The sequence below is a fragment of the Hippoglossus hippoglossus genome, chromosome 19 (assembly GCF_009819705.1).
Source record: "Hippoglossus hippoglossus isolate fHipHip1 chromosome 19, fHipHip1.pri, whole genome shotgun sequence".
Taxonomy (NCBI): domain Eukaryota; kingdom Metazoa; phylum Chordata; class Actinopteri; order Pleuronectiformes; family Pleuronectidae; genus Hippoglossus; species Hippoglossus hippoglossus.
The window spans coordinates 5,289,921-5,310,816 of record NC_047169.1 but is presented as its reverse complement, the minus strand read 5'-3'; the positions used below and the strand labels follow the sequence as shown (position 1 = coordinate 5,310,816).

Below are 20,896 nucleotides of genomic sequence, written 5' to 3'. Positions count from 1 at the left end.
ATCTGGCAGGAGAATCCCGCCCACTGTCATCTCATAGCTCTATATAAGACAGTAAAGGGGCCTGGTGATAAGACGCGGCTCTCAAGATGCGGTGTAAAGTCCTCGTCTATGTCGGCCTCCTGGCTCTCGTAAAGCATGGTGAGTATTGGGTCATTTCACTCACAGGCCAGTTACAGGGGCTAGATTGTTGTTTGTTCACCTAATGACGAGGTTTGTGAAGAGTTTGATGTGATCAGGTGAAATTGGAAAATTTATGCTGATTTATCTGCGATGAAGTCTTGGACGTGGTCTGTATGCAAATCGAGATGGTGCCTGTTGCTCCGACCTGTGAACGTGCTCTTAACCATTTATTTTGTGTGGATTTGTCGGAAGTGTAAGACCATTAAAGGTTTGAGAGCAATGTGTGTGTAAGTGTAATGGGTTTAATTGGGCAATATTACACTGATATATAAAATCTGATATTTCTTCTTCTTCTTATTGATGCAACTTTCATGTCTCGTATTTGTTCAATGTGAGCAATGCTGCAAATCAATGAATAGCACTGCTTTATGGCAATATTGGATTTAAAGTGTTTTCTTGCACCAGTGTGATGAAATACCCTGATTTGTCTTAACCAAAAATATATATTCCAGTCTGGCTATTAGAGAAAATGTCTCTCAATGGAATTTATAGAAAATTGACTTCCTGTTATCTGCTAAAATATGACACTTCATATACAGCGATCGACGATTTTATCCACATCGTCCACTCCAGTGTAATAATATTCACATGCACTCAGAATATACATAAGAATCGTTAAACATGGTGTATTTGTCTACTCTGCTGATTGTGTAGATTAGACGATAATTAGCGAAAGCAGTGAAAAGTATATTTTAAGATTTTCTTCCAAACTAAAATAGTATTCACTCAATTGCTCTGATCCGGCCCGAAAGTTTAAAAAAACTTTAATCTAGACTTACCAGCAAAGTATAGCATTAGTCACCTCATTCTTCTTCTGTTTGTCGGCCTGCTATGATCGACCCATCAGTCACACTTATCAAGAGGTGCAACATAAACACTTCACACAAAAGAAAGTTTGACTCTACGCCCGACAACAAGTATTTATTGTGCTAGTTACTAATTAAGCTGATTGGCTGCTCAGAGCAGACTGAAAGGCTTCATATTTACACTGATTCAATGTGGTATATACTCAGATTACTGATTTACAATTAGGAAAGAAAGGAAAGAATGTGGAAAGGACAAACTTCATGAAACTCAAACAATTCGCTCAAATTCAAATTTGTCTTGTGATGACATTTGTCGAATTAAATAAACAACCTGGACTGGGTCGTGTCTGGATCCAGGAAATCTTTTTCACTTTCTTTGACAATGCGAGACGGGCTGTTTTTCAACATTTATGTTTGTTTCTCAGAGAACAGTTGATAGATCTTGGGGAAATAAACAGAGATATTTATGGGACTGATATATATGAGTCTGCTGATTGGTGCAGATCCAAATAAATACCGATCTGGTCAATTTAAATGTGTTTTTTTTAACGGGACTAATAATTATGGATCCACATTTTCACGTGTATGAGGAGGATAGTCTTTTCTTCTTTTGAAAGAAGACAGCTTCACAAGGAGTTAAACGATGTAGATGAACGTTATCTCGACTTATATCATGAAAACTTTTTTGTTTACAAGAGAATGTATAATCTTAAATACAAACATTTAGCCTCCCTTTGTTTTCACAGGACTGTTAATTTAAATTAACTTAATTCAATTCAATTAATTAAACTGCAGCTGAAGATCCAAATCATTAACCAAATATTAAAGGCACATTTCACCAATCATCACTAATCTAATCTGTGCTGCAGTTCATCAGAGCATCATTGAATGTGGTTCAGTAAAGACTCTTTATTTCCTCCTCATCTGAACTTACGCTCTCTGTGTTTCAGGGTCTCCCAGAGAAATTCAGTCCAGCCCAAATACAAATGCAACCCTCCCCTGCAATGTGACGTTCCCTGTTTCTGTGATCCCGTCTCTCATCACTGTCAGCTGGATAAGTAAAGGCTCTGCTATCGCCTCATTCGGAAACGAGGCAACGCAAATAAAGGAAGGCTTCATCTGGGAACCCAGTGATTTCATCAGTGGAGACTTTTCACTGACCATCCTCAGAGCTACTCTCGCCCTGCAGGGGCTGTATGAATGCACAGTCAACCACAACTCCACGATCCTGCACTCCAGCAACGTTACATTCAGTATCATCGGTATGTCTTTGTTCAGTTGGGGAGATTTGGGCTTTAAGTTCTCATTTGAACCAAAAAATTATACAATGCTGAACTCCTAATCTCGTATTTCTCAATCAGTTTCTTCTACGTCTTCTCTCTGCAGCTTCCCCCACTCTCTCAATCCCTCAGCAGTGGGTGGTGTTAGAGACAGAGAGCCAGTTCAAATGCAACGCAGATGGTTTCTACCCTCCTCCTGTCTCTTTCTCCTGGACCAGAGACGGGCAGGTGATTCATCCTCCCCACCAGGTCGAAGGTGAACAGGCTCCAGACGGTTTCTACACGGCTGTGGGCAACTTGACCTTCTTCCCTTCCCGTGAGGACCAGAATGTGACCTTTGGCTGCAAAGTGTCACACAATGGAAACAATCAAGAGCTGGATTTCCAACTCAACATCACATGTGAGAGACACAAAGACACACTGACCTTTACCGATCCGAACTCGTGTTCTGACACACGTGGAGCGAGTGCATCCATGGTGGCTTAAGAGAGAATGCCTCTGCAGAGGAAACAGATCTATTTAAATGCCTGTGTATTTCTACAACTGGTCAAATAACGATCCACTTTCATTTGAATTGTTTTTCATCTGGTTCATAAATGTTTTCATCAGATCTCCCGTCTATGCGACTTTCTGCGGTGCCATCGCACTCCAACAACATTCCTCTCACTCTCTACTGTGACCTGGAGCGTTTCTACCCTGAGGAAGTGTCGGTGTCCTGGATTCAAAATGGCACAAGCCTCCCCGAGCCCCCGGCCACTGAGCAAAACCCAGACGGGACCTACAGCACCAGACACTATTATACTTTGAGCCCCGAGCAGAGGGATCAAGGTGGGAGGGTGGAGTGCTTGGTAAACCAACCTGGGGTAATGCGCCCAGTCAGCGGCTCGGCGGACATGGAGAACCTGGATCCACAAGGTAGTATTTAATTGAGATAACACATGTCTTCTTATAGATAACTGTTTGATGGATTTATTTTCTCATGCTGTTTCCTGTTAGATGAGTCTCCGGTGTTGACGAAATCAGCCAAAGCATCTGTGGCTATGATGTGCATTTCTATAGTGCTGGTCTTCCTGCTCTGCTTCGGCTTTTCTTGGAGGAGAAGAGATGGTGAGTCAAAAACTGTCATGCGCTTATGGTTCCATTTATCTGACAAACAATCACATTTCCTCAAACCACTGTGTTAAATTCATTTAACCAATTAAACCCAATTGATTAAAGACTTAACTATGAAGCTAATTAAGAGCTCTGCTTTTACTCCTGGCAACTCGTTTATTTCCCTTCAGAGAAGCAGAAGTCTCTCACCGTGTCAGGGATCATCCTCCCTCCGCGCGTGATCATTGGTAAAAAGGGCAGAGTGACGGTGAGCATCGAAGGCAGGAGAGTGGACCGAGTCCAGACAGCCTGGTTCCTCAATGATACCCCTATCTCCGACACCTCATTCACAGGTAGGAGAGCTGATGAAGCGTCCAGATAACCAGTGATTACTCATTAATTCGTCTTTGACCTCTTGAACCCCACTGGACCGGATCAGTGAGAAGAACCAATTCGGTATGTTTGATAGAATTTCTGTGGGGAAAAAGATTTTTACAACCTTAGAGAAATAGTTTGGTTAAAGGAGCTGTATATGTAGGTGTTGCTATTGCTACATATCCAGCATCAACTCTTTACTTAATCGAGTAGCAACCATAGATTATAGGGTTATAATCTTAATCTTAAACTCACTTTTGGGGAGCCATCATGTCGTGCGTCTTTATACCGTCTGTGCCATAAACATTGAAAGTTCAGTATCGAACGTTCATTTACTCGCCAAGAGCTGGGCTGGCATGTGATGCGGTGGAGAAACACTGGGGTCACGAGGGGGCGCACGTTACCTCTTGTCTTGTAAACCCAATGATGGCTGAAGCTCCCAGCAGACGGCCATGACCACCATATAATATAGCACCTTTAATGCACTTACCACTCATGCCTGTTATGGCAAACGTGAAACTTTGGGCAGCAGCTACATTGAAAGGGTCAGTGCAAATACAATGGGCGAAGTGGTTGATATATTGAAGAAACAGGAAAATAAAACGTAGTTTAGACTGATGATGGTACATGAATCTTTTATTCTGTTCTTGAAACTGACCATGTTTTTTCTTTTACACTATAATTCTGCTAACACTTTACCAACCTCACACACGTAGGGACCTCCAAAGCTAACTTCAACTGCCTCTATAACCCCCTAACCACCATCCATCTGCCCTACGGTCTAACTCTCACCTCCCCAGCATCAGAGAAAGGCCCCCTGCTGCCCTCCAGAGGCGAGATGGTCTACTACAAGCTGCACACCGAGGGGCCGCTGCACTCGTCTGGAAGTGGCTCCCAACAGCTGATCTCCGCGATGACCTTCATTCCCCAGATTTCAATCCACAAGTCGGCGGTGTTCAAGTGTCAGGTCTCCTACATTGGCAAGGACAAGATTGTGGTGGAGAGGGTGTCCGAGAAGTTCACGATTCTGTGTAAGAAGTTATTTCTATGATTTTCACATTTTTATGCAACAGAAATTATCAGAAATTTTCTCCCACAGCTCCTCCTGAAGTATCAGAAATCCAGCTGGCAGAGACACCAAACGACTCGGGTAAAGCAACAGTTAATAATCCCCTCAATACATGTAAAAACATTCCTGGTTGTAAGAAGCTCATCCCTCACATCTCTGTCCTGCAGATGTCATCAGCATGACAGTACGGGCAACACATTTCCATCCAGACGTCATCACCTTCCGCTGGTTCTGTCAGGGGGGTGAGCTGAGCCCCGTGGCCTCCCAGGCCTCGTCCTCCCCGAGACCCAATTCTGAGGGTTTCTTTTCGGCCTACAGCCAGTGTAAGTTGCCCCAGAGTGAACTGGAAAAGGGAGGAACTAAAGTGTGGGTCAGTGTCCACCACATCGCCCTGAAGCAGCCAGTCACCCGCGAAACCAGAGGTAAGAAGCAAGGGAAGCAAAACGCATCAAATGTTATGTTTATTTGATATAAAAAATTAAAGCTTGATTTTCTGCTTGACTCTGAAACAGGCTTCATGAAGAGGCCGTGTGTGTCCGAAATCTTCAGCTCCACCTCTTCCCCGGATCAGACTTCAACCGTGGGATGTGAAATCACAAATTTCTACCCTCCGAACATCGCAGTGACTTGGCTGAAGCTCAGAGAGGGAGAGCAGGACGACAGGGAGGAGGAGGTGATCGACGGAGGAGAGCTGTGGGGCCCCTTCCAGACTCACCCCAGAATCTACAGGGCCACAGCCGTTCTGAAGAGGAGGGCAACGAGTCAGGAGAAGAAGGAGAGAAGAGGAGGGATTATGTGCAGAGTGGAGCACTGTTCCCTACAGGAGCCCATTGAGAGGCAATGGAAAAATTTTGACATTGGTATGAATCATTATGCTGTCGGTATTTTCACTATCAACAGCGCTTGGCTGTATCCTATGCAGGCCCATTTCTGCCAGTGATAAAACAAATGAATCTAAAGTCATAATTACAGATATTAAATCATTTTGAGACACTAAATTGTTATTGTGAGATTAGAGTTATTATTTTGAGTCAGTAAGTCATTCGTTTGGAGATATTGAGTCATTATTTTGAGAAAGTTTCTCAGTATAAAAATGTTCTCAGTATAAAAAACTCCATAATATCCAAACAATAACCCAAAGAGGGGGAAAAAACATAACTTTTCCTGCTTTTACACTTTTTCATGAACTAAGTCTTTCTGTTTTCACTCCTTTAGTTGCTCCCTCCATTCCTCCATCCCTCTCGGTGTGTTGGAGCAGTGAAGGGGTCGGCGTGTTCTCTCTCCTGCTGAAGGGAGGTCACCCTAAGGTCAAACTACTCTGGGCGGCGGGAGGACACACTCTCTCATCGCTGGTGTCCAATGAGACGGAGGAGATCGGAGATGACGGTCAGAGGGAGCTGAAGAGCGTGTGCGCCCTCGAGAGGTCGACGAGTCTGCCAAGTCAGACGAACAAACAGCAGGAGAGACAGAAGAACAAATACGCAATAAGTACTTATTATATTTATATATGTGTGTGTGTGTGTGTGTCATAAACAGTAAATAAAGATGGAAAACATTACTTCTCCACCTCTCCAAAAGTGGAGCCAATGCGTCCTGATCGCCATCTGGTGGCTGGATACAGTATAAGTGATAAACCCAGTTCCTATCCCACTGATGTATGTTCAAGTGTTTTTCCACTAAGTCTGGTTTTAATTAGTTATTTGATGCTATAGATTATGTCTCATCATGGCTCCATCCCCTGATCGCTGCTGTGCAGGAGGTGGCAGCGTTCGTATCGGGGATATTTTGGCTTCATTTCTGCGCAGTGGGAGGAAGTGGAGATGCATTGTCCATCTTTATTTACAGTCTATTGTTTAAAGTCTACAAATCGTTAAAGGGAATCCTGTGCTACAATTGTAACACAGGGTTTAATAAACATGGGTTAGTAGAGAGCATCAAATGAATAATCCATCGCACATAGAGACATTCAGTCTTAGCTCCTTCGCTGTTCTTACTTCGCAGAAACAAAAGCTGCTGTTACAGACCCGGACGCCGAAGGGATCGAGTACATCGACGAAAAAGTGGACGGAGAGAACAACAACATTGACAGGGATGAGGTGATATACGCGGAGGTGGCCGAGGACAGCGACAAAGAGGCGGTGGACGACTCGGGCGCGTTGCACATCAACAGAGTCAACCTGAGCAAAGGCCCCAGAGAGAACGAGCGAGCACGCATGAGAGTGTGCGTGGAGATCACACACCCGGCCCTCAAGCTTCCTGTTTATCGAACATGGACAGGTGAGATTACTGGTGTCAACTGTCATTGTGTTTGCACAAGACAGAAGTAAAGCTCCCTCTCAACAGGAAGTGTGTTCACGCTTAGTTCTTCAACTTGATCTTGTGTCGTCTCTTTCAGAGCCCAATGAGGAAATGTCTTCCTCCGCATGAAGCCCTGACGTCCGAGGAGTGCGTCTCTATGTCACACAGCATGAATCTAATATACTGTACGTTTCTATAGTGAATACAAAGTAGTCATGATTCTAGAATGTCCAGTGTTCAAACTTTATTTATTATGGTTACTTTTTTTTCTTCCAACTCCACGATTTTTACAAATGTTCATAGTTTTGTACAAAGAATTTTGCAACAATAATGAACCTCTGTGGATTTTTTTTAAAATATACATTAAATCTCCTTTGGGAAATACAATCTGTTCTAAATCAACTTTTTGGAGGGATTTGTGTCTGTTTCTCTCACTTGTGCTCAGTGGTTTGTGCAGAAAAATAGGTGTCAATCTGTATCTGCTGTTCGTCAACCACTAAAATAAGTTCTCATTTCAAAATACACTTCTGTTTTTTCCCCTGCACACTCTGACCACAGGGACGTCACGTGCTCGGCTGAACTGAGTAATTAAGATGATGTTTAGTTTGAAACTTCCGTTGCACAAACAGTGACACATACAGTCATAGCTGTGCAATGTCAGAGAGTGGAAACATACAACAGATGCTGTAAAACACTTTTTATTCCTTGTATATGAAAGTAGGTTTTTGTATTTTTTGTTCTATAAAATTCTAGCAGCTTTCATACACACGACCTTAGTGTCACACGCATGCTGTGTTTTTTATTGTTTTAATGCAAAACCTGGTGCATTCGTTACCCACAATCCCCCTTGACCTGATTCACTAAATTGTACAGATTAACACTACAGTATCTTTAGCGCTTATCTTTTGAGGGTCCCGTGGGGGGGCTGGAGCCAATCCCAGCCAACATTGGGGAGAGGTGGGGTCCATCCCTGGACAGTTTGTCAGTCCATCACAGGCCAAGACAAACAACCAGTCACAATTTACCACAATATGGCAAATTTAGAACTGACCTAATGTGTTTGGACTGTGGGAGGAAGCTCACGCAGACACAGGGAGGACCTGCCAACTCCACACAGACTGGGATTCGAACCAGGGACCTTCTGGCTGTGAGGCAACAGGGCAAACCACTGAAACTGAGATTGGAGTCTGATCATCATGTTTCTTTTAGTTTCCTATATAGTTTTTTTGTATTCCTAATCTTCATTATTAACATCAACAAGACAAATATAAGAGTGAAAATGTTGCAGATGAGAACAGGGTAAAAATAAAACACTATAAAATGATTTAAACATTTACTAGGCAACAAAAAAATATTATTTAAATTTCCATAAATGACATAAAGGCCATTAGGCTCTCTCTGGTTGTAATCTCTCTAATTTGATATTAAGTTAACCAGGTGTAAACACAGGTCAAGTTTAGTTCTGCATTGACAGACATCATTTTATCTGTGCAGGGGAAGTTTTGCACCCTGATGGCAGGTGTTATTATATTTTCACATATGAGCTGCAGTTGTTTTTCCATCGTGTTCATGTGCAGCTTTGTTGTCAACGGTGACTGGGAAGTAAAGTCTGATCTGTGGTCTGACTTTGTCACATCCGCAAACTGTGCAACACGCAGCAGAGACTCGGCTGCGTTCATCAGCCTCTTCCTCATCTTCACCCACCGGATATCAAGTGTGTGTCAGTGGAGCAGGAATCGAGCCAGGCTGGATGTTCGTGTGCAGCTTGATGTCATCGCCCAGGACATTTAAACAGCTTTGGTTTGAGTAAATGTTTCGGAGGGTGGAGGAGCAGGAAGTCAGAAGATGGACCCGGACAATGGCTCCGTTTCCCGGGTGGAGAGGACTATGTGGTCCGTCTGGGTGAGCTGCTGCTGCTGCTGCTTCTCGATACAAGTTGATCATTGAACCATAGTGAAGTTTCCGTGACAGCTGATCTCAGGGTTTTTAACTCATCAACAAATGAATGTTTGAATATAGGAGATAACTGCGATGTTTTCAATAGACTCCAAATCACCTCAGATATTATTACACCACACAAACAGGACACAGCTCTTTTAAATGGATTTTAGTGCGTGCTTTTCTATCAATATTTAATTAATCACACATGTTTCAGTAGCTTGCATTCAAAGATATGCTGAATTGTATCAATGCCGTAGAAAAACACCTTTTTAGTGGAGCTCACTGTTGTATTTTATATGAATATTAATATTTAAAAAACGTTGTTTTTTCCTGGCTCCAATGTCACGTGACCCACTGACTGCAAATCAATACTGGATTGTATCATATTATTTATATCCCAAGATAAACAGGACACACTTTTATGGGGTTTCTTATTCTTTATTTTATTATTGGATTTTAGTGCTTTTAAATTTGATATGGATAAATGTATATTTTTTCAACATCTTCCATCCCACTGAATTCTGACTTGAATAGATAAAAATGTATTTGTGAGTTTGTTAACTTCCTCGGTGGAGGACAAATAGGTCTCATGTTATCCCTTGTGAGGAAAAATGCAGAAAATTACCGGATGAGTAAAAATGAGAATTGAAAACATACCAAAAAATTAAATGCTGAAAATAAATCGCCCTTTTCTCTCTGTATCTCCATATCTTCTCAGTACTATTTAACCGGAGCAGTGAACAGATTTCTCCGTCCAGAGCCCACGACCACCGAGTACAATGACCACGACTCCTTCCAGGAACCTGCAGTTGACAGTGAACCTGCTGACACCCGTCACCCAGACTCCGGGGGACCGGGTGTCGATGAAGAACGGCCTCTTGCGACGGCCTCTATGCTTAGTTCTTCGCGGCCGGTTGTTGCCTGGGAGCTTTGCAGCACAGGTGATGACTTCGGGCCCGAGGAAGAAATCATGCAGTACAGAAGCCAACTGAGTGGAGGCCCTGAGAGCAAAGCATCTGAGGAGGCTGAGGGCACCAGAGAGGAACAGCTCGGCCAAACAGGAACTGATGATGCAAGGTTGGTTAAAGCTGCAAAAGAAGACATAGAAGTAGAGGATGGACATAAGAAATCCTACACTCACGGACAGGAAGAGACGACAGAGAATGAAGGGCCTTTAAATATAACAGATGATGACATGAGTGAAGAACTGAGGGGAAATGGAAGACAGGCCGGTGCTGAGGAGGATGACCACGGAAAAGTGTATGAAAAGGGAGAAGATGATAAAATGCAACATGAACATGAACCAACTTTGGAGATGGAAGATGCTGAGATAACGTTGTGCAGGATGACAGATTTTAGTTCAGAGGAGGAGCATTACATGCACATAGAAGAGGCGAAGGTGCAGAGGGATGCAGCAGAAGATAGAGAAAACCGTGATGGGGTGTCACAGCTGGGCTCAGAAATCAACATCAAGTACGATGAGGGGAGAAAACAAGTCGAACATCAGTTACTCGTCTGTGAGGAGCTCTCAGAAAATGACAGAGAAGTCAGGGGAGACCCAGGCTCTTCCTCGCTGGAGGATGAATTAAATATGACCCTCGGAAAAAGTGGTAAAGTGTCAGAGGGCTTTGGACATGAGCACGTGATGGGGGAGCTCGGTGGGGACGAAGAGGAGGCTGCAGACCACCAGGCGATAGATGAAGATTCTTTTACTGAACATGTTGCATGTAATGAAGAAGTTGTGCAGAATTCTGAAGCAGAGCTGCAAACAGCTGAATTTAGAGATAAAGAAAAAGAGGATGTGGCCAAAGACACCGAAGTGCAAACCATAGTACCAGAGACGGATGATGGGAACGATGCAAAATCTAATGTGGCAACAACAGACGTTTCAGTGGAGGAGAGATTTTTTTATGAGAATCAAACAGAAGTGGAGAGTTTTTCCAGTGAAGTGAAAGACAACAAAGAAAGTAACATGGAAGCAGCATGTACAACCGCTTTAGTTACAGTAATACCCAAAGGCCAAACTGGACAGGAAATAAGCGGAGAGTTCAAAAATATTCCCCCGGGGGTAGGCGAAGGCCATGCTGTTGTGGTGGAGGAGCTACATTCTCCGACCAGCCAGGGAACACAAGAGGGAGTTCCTGAATACAACAATGAGCCTGGGCCAGATGAAAATACAACACAAAGGTTCCTGGAAGTAGGAAATTACAAGGAAAGCGATGCCACCCAATTACCAGAAGAGGTGGAGAGCAAAGAGTGGGAGAACCTTCAAAACAGTGGCACTGGAGGTGGGTTTTCACCAGTGAGGGAGCATTTGGAGGAGGAACAAGACAGAACAGAAGATTTTAAGGATACAAAGATACTGCAGCTTACAGACGCTGGAATACCACAAGAGACTGAGGAGCTGATTGTTGAGCCAGCAATCGAAGGATCAGGACAGAAAGACGAGACATTCTCGAGCTCGATGAGGACGAGGGTGGGACAGTTGGAAGAAGAATCTGAGACCCACGTTGGTGCAACAGAGGAGACTCCTAAGAAAACAGAAGAGCAGGATGGAACTGAAGAGCTGCTGGTTGACTTTGAAACTCATGAAGATTTAAGTGGAACCAAAGACGCTGCAGGAGGTGACGGTGAAACGACGGGAGAAACTTTGAAAATCCTCAAGGCTGAAGAACAGAAGATGACAGAGATGAGCTTCTATCAAGTGTCAGGAGATGCTCAGCAAAACAGAATAAAGACTCTTGATTTAGAAGATATTATTGAATCTGGATTTATGAAACAATTGGACGAGCCTAAATTACCTGAAGGTAGTAGTGCAGAAATGCAAGATGCAGGGATAGATATGGAAGAAACAGGTTCTGGAGTTGAGGAGCAGGGAACAGAAGATGAAATGCAGAACAAAAATAAGATAGAAGCTTTAAATCTGGCAGCTGAGCTAACTTCTGAAAACAACAAAAATATTTGGTTTGAAAAATCGGAATTAACGAAACCAGACGAGTCGCTGGAGAATAAAAATCAACCATCAGACGAAGCATCGGAGGCGAGTGCAGCAGAAGATCAATTAATGACAACCAAGGGCAAAACAAAGGATTTGGATGTGATAGGAGAGGAGGAAATGGAAAAACTTGAGGCCGAATCAGAGGAGAGCTCCGTCAGTGGATCTCAAGACCTGATTGATGAGGAAATCCTTGACTTGTGGATAGAGACGGCATCGTTCAAGGACGCAGACGGAATGGAACAACGAGAAGGGCCTGAACCTGGAAGGCAACTGGTCAAAAAGGGAGAGGAGCAATCAGATGAGACAGAGGAGGAGAACGAGAAGCTTGTGGAGTCAATGTCAGGAGAATCTGGATTAGTGAGCGACACAGAAATGTCACCATCAGCAGCAGAGTCTGGATTATTGGACCAGTCTGTCAGTGAATGGAGCACAGACCACAGTGAGTCCCATCTACTGGAGTCAACGAGCTCTGGGTCCCTACAGGACATCTTGGACTTGTTCGCTGGTGCATTAGAATCAGCAGACGTCTCCGAACTGTCTACACGGCAACCTGACCCTGAATCTCAGGATGTATCGTTGGAGGAAGCAGCGGAGACGGGGCAGTCAGATCTGACGGAGGAGGAATCGACCACTGAGACTGGATTTCACCCTGGATCTGGAATAATATCACTAGAGGCTGGATGTTTCAAAGTGAGATCGGATAAATCTCAAGACAAAACAGATGAAGAACGAGTTGAATCAGCAGAGACTGAAACTGGAAAACAGAAAGAGATCGACTGGAAAGACTCTGAAGACGAAGATAATGAGACTCTTTACACAGAAGAGAAAACTGAAGATGCAGATGCACCTCGTGAGGCAGCTGCGTCTGACTCTCCCGATGAAACTGAACACGCTGAGTCAGGACGACCTGGAAGTGGCTCAGAGGTTTTGTTACAGGACGAAATCACGATGGCGGATTCAGAAGATGTCGCCTGTGCTGAAAAGTTGGAGCAACCACAGGACGCCTCGTGGTGGGAGGATATCGCTGAGGTGGCAGAAGAGCCGACAACAACAACTCAGGTTCAGATTGATGCATTGTTTCCAAAATAACATATTTAAATGTCAAAGTGTTCATAACCTGCAGAGATGGTGTGAGCTCAGTTGGTTTTGTCATTGCAGGTGGACGCGTCTGCGCTGGACTTCACCCCACAAAAGTCGAGGATTGCTGTGAAAAACCCTCGTGTCAGGCCGCCCTCAGATCCCCGCTCCCTGCTGAACATGCCCTCAGCGGATCCCACGCCCTCCTCGCGGCTGCCAGTCAGAGTCCCTACAGGTGTGCCTTTGGGAGGCATGGGCATCGGGATAAAACTGCCAGGTATGGGTCACTCTAAGTCGTTTCCAGACATGAACCCCGGAAAATGTTCGGGAAATCGGGTCCGGACATTTTCAGGAGTTTGTCTTTTACGTATGAGTCTCATTCTCTCTCAAGTTGGACATCTTCGTCTGTGTCTTGTACGTGTATGACGCCTCTTTTTCCTCCTGAGATATTCGTATTCTTTTTATTCTTTTCAGTTTTGCGTCATCAACACACCCATTCGCTGACATTTTCTGGACATTTCACCAGGGGCCTGGAAGGAAAGGTTCCAGAAAATGTACCGAGCAACTGACCCTCGTTCTCATATACAGACCCCTCATAACCATGAATTTCTCATAAATTGTGGGTTATGTTTCATAGTTTGTAAATAATGTCATATCTTTGTTTTCCAGGCCTTGGCGCAGGTTTCCCCACTTTGAAAAAGACCAAGCGTGTGATGACGGAAGAAAAAAGCTCAGAAACCTTTTCACAGGTATCATTAACCTTCATCAATAGTCTGTGAATCTCACGTGTTGAGGTGTGAACATGTTTAAAATGTCGTCACATCAACAGGAACCTGAGTCAAAGCCTGAGGAGAAGAGTGACGCGATCAAACAAGACGAGGAAAAACACAAACCTAAATGGATGCCACCTCGACATCCAGGGTAAAAAAATAAAAAATAAAGAAAACTGACATTCTGCACAAAAGAGACATCAAGTTTGATTCTTACTTTTCATTTTTAAATGTTTCCCCAGATTTGGAAATCCCCTTATGTCTGAGCTGAAGAACAAACTGAGGAAACCCACAAACGAGTGATGAAGATGAATTGTGTGAAGATGTTGATGATAATGTACAAATGGATTTATTTTTGTTGTATTTGTCAAACTGGATAAAGTGATGAGATGTTCGTCGTGTTTTTCTTTCTCCGCCGTGTTTGAGTTTTGTAATAAAGCTTCAGTGAAAAAGAAACTTGTTTTTCTCAAAAAGGGTTTAAAGGGAAGTATTTAATTAGGACTTCTCTTTCTATGGAGACAGTAGGTGGCAGTGCTGCCCTTTCCTCTATGAACGCCGCTCACAGTGTACACGAAGAAGAAGTGTTCCGGGCTCTGATTGGTTGGATCTGTCCAATGAGCGTGGGGGAAACTTCTATTTTGAACTGGAGCGGCTGCTCTGTTGCTTCAGGAAGTTCGAGATGTGACTCTTCGCTCGTAATTCTGACTTTTACTTAACATCAGTGGACTCGTGTTTCAGATCCGAGTGTTAAGAAAACCGGTTAAAGTATTTTCAAGGATAAACGTTCACTCTCAAGTTCCTGCTGACGTAGGTAAGTTGTTAAAAAGCCTCTAACTGACGGCCACGTTACCAAGCTAACGTTAGCTTAGCTTCGCTTGGGACTGTCACCTCTTAAAATAACACAAACAACATCCGTCAGTGATTTCTTTTTAAGTTGTTTGTGTGTCCGTGACTTCTCTCTGTTGACTGGAGTTATGGTAGTTAGCTCAACTGTTATGTTTTTACCTAATTAATGTTAATACAACATTAGTGCAGAAGGTCCATTGCGAAACTCATGATTCTCATCATGTGTTGTCATCGTTAAGTAACCTGCAAAACGTAGATGACAATATGATTTTCTTCAGTAGCAACATAACAAAAGTCCATTATTTACATTGGTATTATGCACAGGGACGAGTTATAACACTAAACTGATCTATGTCAGATTTGTAAAAGTTGTGGTCAATCTCTGCCCATAAAGAAAAGATTCAAACCACAACCTTAGCTCAGGATCAGTCTCTGAACTTTAAAGAGATAATAATGTGACATTTATCATGATGATATGAGAAATGTTATTAAAAATATTATCTATTGTAAGATGTTAAAAACATATGTGTTTTTAAACAAAATCCTGTGTTAAAGCTGTCTCAGATCTGCCTATTATTATAATAATAATAATAATAATAATAATAATAACAGCAATAGCACCTTTCTTGACAAAGTTACAAAGTACTTTACAACAGGATAAAACATCAATAAATAAAAACAATAAATTAATATTCACCCAGGAAAAAAAGGGTTTTAAAAGCAGTAACTAGGAAACGACAAGCACACAATCAGCTGATCGAAGATGTCGTGCAGGCTCACTAGATTCATACTGGAGACTAGTATGTTGATATGATGACAATAATGTAAAGATGTTTTCCGTTGTTTTAATATTTTAATCCACAGGTTGCAGTAACAGAGCATCTGAGAGGACACCTGAAAAAAAGACGTCCTTCTCGTGTGAACGAAGACGAGAAGTCATCATGGCCGATGAGACGGCAGTGCAGACCTCATGTATTCAGGAAAATGCAGAAGCTGATGAATTTCGTGAAAATATTCCACCCGGAGGCACCGCTGCAGCTGAGACCTCAAAGCTCCAGGTCCAAGGAGACTTGGCTGGATATTCCTCTGCAGATCCAGGTGGAGAAAATAAGCCTCTCTCTGAGAACTGCACCTTTTCAACCCCAGCCCCAGTAAGCATCAGTGGTGGAGCCAGGGCAAAGTCACGGATGTCTGGCCTTCAGTCTGCTCTAACACCTATTTTAAAATACTTAAACATTGGAAACAAATGTCCATCTCCAGAGCCTTTGAAATGTGGGAACAGTCCTCACCTCAGTGTTCCCTTCTTTCCCTTTGGTGTTACCACAGCAAGTTGTAAAAAATCAACTGGAGGCTCGAGCCAACATCCCAACTCAAATCCCTCTAGTAGCCATTCTGGTCGATCATTAGGAGATAAGAATTCTCCTGTGTACTGGCTGCAGGACGAATGCCTGCCTGAAATTACTCTCCTTGATTGTACGTCTGATTCCACAATGCAAATAACTAGCACTGAAGGAAACACTTCTGACATCCAGCCTCCTAAACTGTCAAAACATAATGGCACAACAGCTGGTACAGACCAGAATGATAAGATGGTTGACACCCCTGACAGGAAGGGTCAGCGTGAGCGCTGGCTGGATGACAGATATTTCCCAGAAATTACTCTCCTCGATGTGACTAGTGATTCAGAGCTTTCACCAGCAGCAGACATGTCCCCTATGGAGGTTAGAGAGGATGTTCCCCCAGTGGATGCTGTGAAACCCAACAGGCCTTCATCAGAGCTCAGTGGATTGATTGTGGCAGAGCCTGACGGACCGGTCATGATGCAAAGTGAAGAACTGTCAAGTACTCTTACTGGCGGTGTCACCAACACCACAAGCTCATTTAGCGAACAATCAAAGTCTGTGCAGGAAAACGTGAAATCTTCTTTGGAAGCAACTCGGGATATTTCTGTGGGTAGTGTTTTAGAAAACAACACATCCTCAGAGCTCAGTGGACAAAACATGAAGAGTCAAACATCAGCTGAGGACACACTCGGGATCCTTCCTTCTAATGTGACTCACGACATGAGCTCCTCCAGCAACATGTCGGTTCAGAGTGCTGCGTCACAAATCGCTACCTCGGATGTGCAGAGTAACACCAGTTCAAAAAATGTAACCATTGAGATTCATGCCAAACCCGTGGAAACATCTATCGCTGTGGAGGCTAACGAAGAAGAGCTGCTTACCAGTCGTGATACTGAGTCAACGGGCAAAGAGCCGCAAACGAGCTCCGATCTGAGTGCCTCCACTAATTTAAATACCACTGATCAAACATCCTGCCCTCAGAACAAGACTCTGGATCTTCCACCATCTAATGTAAACAGTCCCAAAACAGAAAGTGTGGCTGCAGATCAGGTTAGTGCTGACGTTCAGAGCACTACTGAAACTTCCCTTGATACGAATCAGAATAGTTCAGCTGCTAAGTCAGGTGAGTCGTGTGATGTGCAGAACGGAACTTTTAGTATACTTTCTCTTCGAAAATCCTGTGGCACTAGTGATTTAGGGAAAAGTGTCCAGAACAACACTTTTGAAAGTAAACCGAATGGCACAATAACAATAACAGAAACCAGCTCAAGCGACAGTCCCCAGAATACCTTTGACAAACCCTCTCCTTCAAAAGTCTGTAATCCAACCATTGACTCTAAAGACACGTCTGATGTCCACACTCCTGAAGTATCAAAACAAAATGGGACCGCTAGTACAGACCCAGATGTCAAGATGGCTGACACACCTGAGAATACATTTGAAGTTAATCCAGCTGTCGCTGTAGCTCCTGCAGCGAGTAGATGTGAGACAAAGGATCATTCACATTCTTTACCAGACGGTCTTTCTGAAAGTTTGGGCCATCAAGGCACGGATACGGAGAACAACCAAGCAAACACCTTCAATTTGGATGACAGCTTAGATTTGAAGGTAGACTCGTTGGTAACCTCAACGCCGATGACTCACTGTAAAGTTTTCCACTTCAGCTCTGAACATGACAAGGGCAAAGCCATCGCGGCACAGAAGAAGCTTTATGGGGACAGACCCGGTAAGCCGGTCGTTCAGGTGCCACCAGATGTTCCATCAAATTTAATCACAGACCGAAAAACCTTGATGCAGCCGGCAGCGAGATCCCACTTGCCTCCTTTGAAAGCTGCATCACAGCTTTTTAAATACAACCCAACCTCCGCACTTCCAGGAAGATGTGAGCCGGCAACTTCAAGACTGCCCATGACGAGACAGAGAACCCAGACTGAAGCCGTGAAAAACTCTGCACCTTCAGCACAGGGGGTAGGGTTTGAATGTTAACAGTCTTTTTTTGTACAAGTGATTGATGGCATTTCTGTTTAAAGAAATATATCAAATTAATACTTTTGGACTTGTCAGTATCATCTGTTAAATTCACTATTTTTATGATTGAGACCAGAGAACAAGCGTTGCCTGCTTGTATTGATGATTGTCTCTTGTTGACATCTTCTGTTTAAGATCACAGGGATTTCAAGCTCCTACAACTTGCGTGCTACAACAACTGGTAAGCAGTATGTAGTCGTCTTTTTAGAAAACAGACGTACACAACACTTCAGTCTTGGTGTTGTGTACATCAGGTGTAATGCCTTCTGTATGAGAAGTGTGTGGTCGCACATTATTTACATCTCTCTCCATCTTCCCTCTGCTGTCGTCAGCATCCAAACAGCCCAACTCTGGCCTGCCGAGACCACCGATGAGCAGCATACCATCGGGCTTCCAGAGATCTGCACCAGGGCTCAGGCCTCCTTCAGCAAAAAGTAACGTGGGGCCTGCAGGTAATAATACAGTGGTCAGACTGTAGGCTTTGATTGTTTTGGTCAGTTATAAATAGGAAAAGTATATGTGCATAATTTCATCAGTACAGGGTTGAAATTGCTTTACCTTTTGGTTTGTAATATTGCAATCATTGAGGACTAAGGGCCTGGAGTATCGTCTAAAATTATCTTGTGATATACTTTTTTTTGTTATCAGCTGCTAACCCTGGGATGAAGTTTACACAACCAAAGAAGCACCCGTTAACCAGAGGTGAACTTTTGCCAACAGCAAAGAGGAAGAAAACAGGTAAATGCTGACGTGCGGTAATTGTACAATACAACCGATCTTTATTTTGTAGGACTTTTGTTGTTAGGACTCATTGTTGGATCCAACCCCCATGACTAAAACAATTCAGCTGTTATTGTGATAGTGTTAAAAAAACCATATCTGAGCTCATTCTTTCTCCTCCTGTCAGACGGGCCTTACCCATCCAGTGGAGCTGAGACCTCAACTGCCTCTGATGCTGTGAACGGATTCAAAAACCCGAAACGGCCTGGAACCAGCTGCAACCAGAGAGTGTTACCAGCTAAAGCCCAAAGAGACGGTAGGTTGGAAAAATGTCACACTCTTCTGTTATGCAAAACTCTTGACTTTTAGTGAGCTACTTACTTACCGTGCTACGTGCCTTTCAGATGCTGCAGTGCCCGTCAGTGCTGCTGCTGCAGAAAACATGACATCTTGCAACGCAGCCAGCAGAAGCAGAAACCAGAAAACGCCTGTAAACCACCATAGATCTCAGCCAGCTAAACCACAAGGACATGGTAAGCTGGGACTGCAGGAAGGGAAGTGTTCATACATCATCTGCATAATAAGATCTTTGGAGTTGGGTGTCTGTGTTTAATGCACATCCATGTTTTTCTGTAGATGACACCTTCTGTTAAACCTAGGCTGTGTAGATTTCACGAGCAATCACAAAGGTCATGATCCATCTATAAAGAAGACTCATCTGTTGCCACTTCTTAAACTGGTTTGTTTTATAATGCTGCAAAATGTCTATTTACACCAGTAAAGAAGTGACACAGGTATACCAATAATCCAGTAATGATCAGATGCACACATGTTATCAAGTCAGACTTGTTACAGTAGCACAGAGAAAGGTAGTTGAAATGGAGCTCAAACTGGTGTCTCTGGATAGTAACAGTGTTCGCTGGAGGAAGTGAGAGTAACAGAGAATGTATGAATGAGGAAACCACTGTTACTAAAATTGTATATAAAGAGGAAATAAATGCTTGTTTGACCGAGACCTCAGCCACAGTAATGATTCACATTGTGTTGCAGGTTGTGCCAAATGTGTCGTGCTGGAAGAGCAGCTCAAAACACAATCAGCAGAAATTAAGAGACTGAAAGAAGGTATGACACACATCACTATTTTTCATCTCTAATAATTCTTTAAAAATAATTAAGTAGACATAATGTTTGATGTTATGAAATGAAAGAAATATAAGTCACGGTCCTTCAGGTGAGTTTTCATTCGTCGCACCACTGATCAAATAGTTTTTTGCATTTTCATACGAGTGGCTTTACCCCAATGTTAATTTAACACTTGCTTTTAAAGTTTTAATTGTGCATGTTTTTAATTTCTCTGTCTTTTCCAGAGCTGCTGTCGACAGTCAACAAGGAGAAGAATGCTGAATGTGCCAATTAAATCCCACTGTGAACTTTTAATATCACATGTTATTTTAAAAAATGTAAAGTTACGGTTTCACTGTAAATGTATATTCTAATCAATAAATGTACTAAATATATTAAAAATACTAAAATGTATTTTACTTGACAGTATTGTATAATAAAGATCCTCAGTGTAGAATAGTGACTTTGGTTGACCAGTCACTGCACGACTGAGGTGTGGTCTGATGTGTGCGCACATAATATAACTACACTCCTGACATGGATGCAATTATATATTCAACCAGAGTATTTGAATGCTCTTCATTATGTGTCATCTATCATTAAATAATATAATAATGGGAAGATGTGAGAAAGCTTTGTTTTCAGTGAGGGGGAAACTTTCCACTGTCAGTGAATATTAAAGTGAACTAATGGACAATGCTGAAATGAAGATGGTATATGTGTGTGTGTGTTTGTACTGTTTGTGTTTAAACTCTCTAATATGCAGTTTAATGTGTGAAAGGCTGCGTGGCCTTGAGAGATATTTGAAATAAACATGTGGTGAAACATCTACAGAGTTAAATGTCTATAAAGTTATTAATATTAATATTATTGTTGTTGGCCTCTATAAACAATACGAGGCGCTACCCTCTGGTTGTACACGTGGTCCGCCGCTGGGTGGCAGTGTGGCCC

The 20,896-nt window shown here is 43.0% G+C and overlaps 3 protein-coding genes across 5 annotated transcripts in view; all 3 read left to right on the top strand.

Annotated features, from left to right (window-relative positions):
* The window catches only part of si:ch211-180a12.2, a 7,732-nt gene extending 230 nt beyond the window's left edge, over positions 1 to 7,502 (top strand). Inside the window, exons 1-13 of one of the 3 annotated variants that reach the window (XM_034570392.1) lie at positions 1 to 138; positions 1,937 to 2,248; positions 2,373 to 2,666; positions 2,876 to 3,181; positions 3,263 to 3,373; positions 3,550 to 3,711; positions 4,450 to 4,764; positions 4,833 to 4,883; positions 4,970 to 5,224; positions 5,315 to 5,662; positions 6,018 to 6,290; positions 6,804 to 7,079; positions 7,198 to 7,502. The exon at positions 1 to 138 is cut by the window's left edge and continues 178 nt beyond it. In XM_034570392.1, the coding sequence (XP_034426283.1) occupies positions 87 to 138; positions 1,937 to 2,248; positions 2,373 to 2,666; positions 2,876 to 3,181; positions 3,263 to 3,373; positions 3,550 to 3,711; positions 4,450 to 4,764; positions 4,833 to 4,883; positions 4,970 to 5,224; positions 5,315 to 5,662; positions 6,018 to 6,290; positions 6,804 to 7,079; positions 7,198 to 7,229 (2,787 nt within the window). In that variant the 5' untranslated portion in view covers positions 1 to 86 and the 3' untranslated portion in view covers positions 7,230 to 7,502. Of the gene's footprint in view, positions 139 to 1,936; positions 2,249 to 2,372; positions 2,667 to 2,875; positions 3,182 to 3,262; positions 3,374 to 3,549; positions 3,712 to 4,449; positions 4,765 to 4,832; positions 4,884 to 4,969; positions 5,225 to 5,314; positions 5,712 to 5,745; positions 5,831 to 6,017; positions 6,291 to 6,803; positions 7,080 to 7,197 lie in introns of those variants that run through there. The other 2 variants (XM_034570393.1, XM_034570394.1) reach the window with 2 other exon arrangements.
* A 1,122-nt stretch (positions 7,503 to 8,624) lies between these two features.
* Positions 8,625 to 14,280, top strand: si:ch211-136m16.8. Its single transcript, XM_034570375.1, has 6 exons — positions 8,625 to 9,002; positions 9,760 to 13,098; positions 13,198 to 13,393; positions 13,786 to 13,865; positions 13,946 to 14,037; positions 14,129 to 14,280. Exons 1-6 carry the CDS (start codon positions 8,946 to 8,948, stop codon positions 14,187 to 14,189), a joined length of 3,825 nt encoding a protein of 1,274 aa, XP_034426266.1. The 5' UTR covers positions 8,625 to 8,945; the 3' UTR covers positions 14,190 to 14,280.
* A 172-nt stretch (positions 14,281 to 14,452) lies between these two features.
* On the top strand, positions 14,453 to 20,776 carry si:ch211-126c2.4. The gene is made up of 9 exons (XM_034570389.1): positions 14,453 to 14,697; positions 15,597 to 18,043; positions 18,239 to 18,284; positions 18,436 to 18,555; positions 18,752 to 18,841; positions 19,011 to 19,139; positions 19,228 to 19,356; positions 19,874 to 19,945; positions 20,191 to 20,776. The coding sequence occupies exons 2-9, from the start codon at positions 15,674 to 15,676 to the stop codon at positions 20,238 to 20,240; spliced, it is 3,006 nt and encodes a 1,001-aa protein (XP_034426280.1). The 5' UTR covers positions 14,453 to 14,697; positions 15,597 to 15,673; the 3' UTR covers positions 20,241 to 20,776.
* The last annotated feature ends 120 nt before the right edge of the window (positions 20,777 to 20,896 follow it).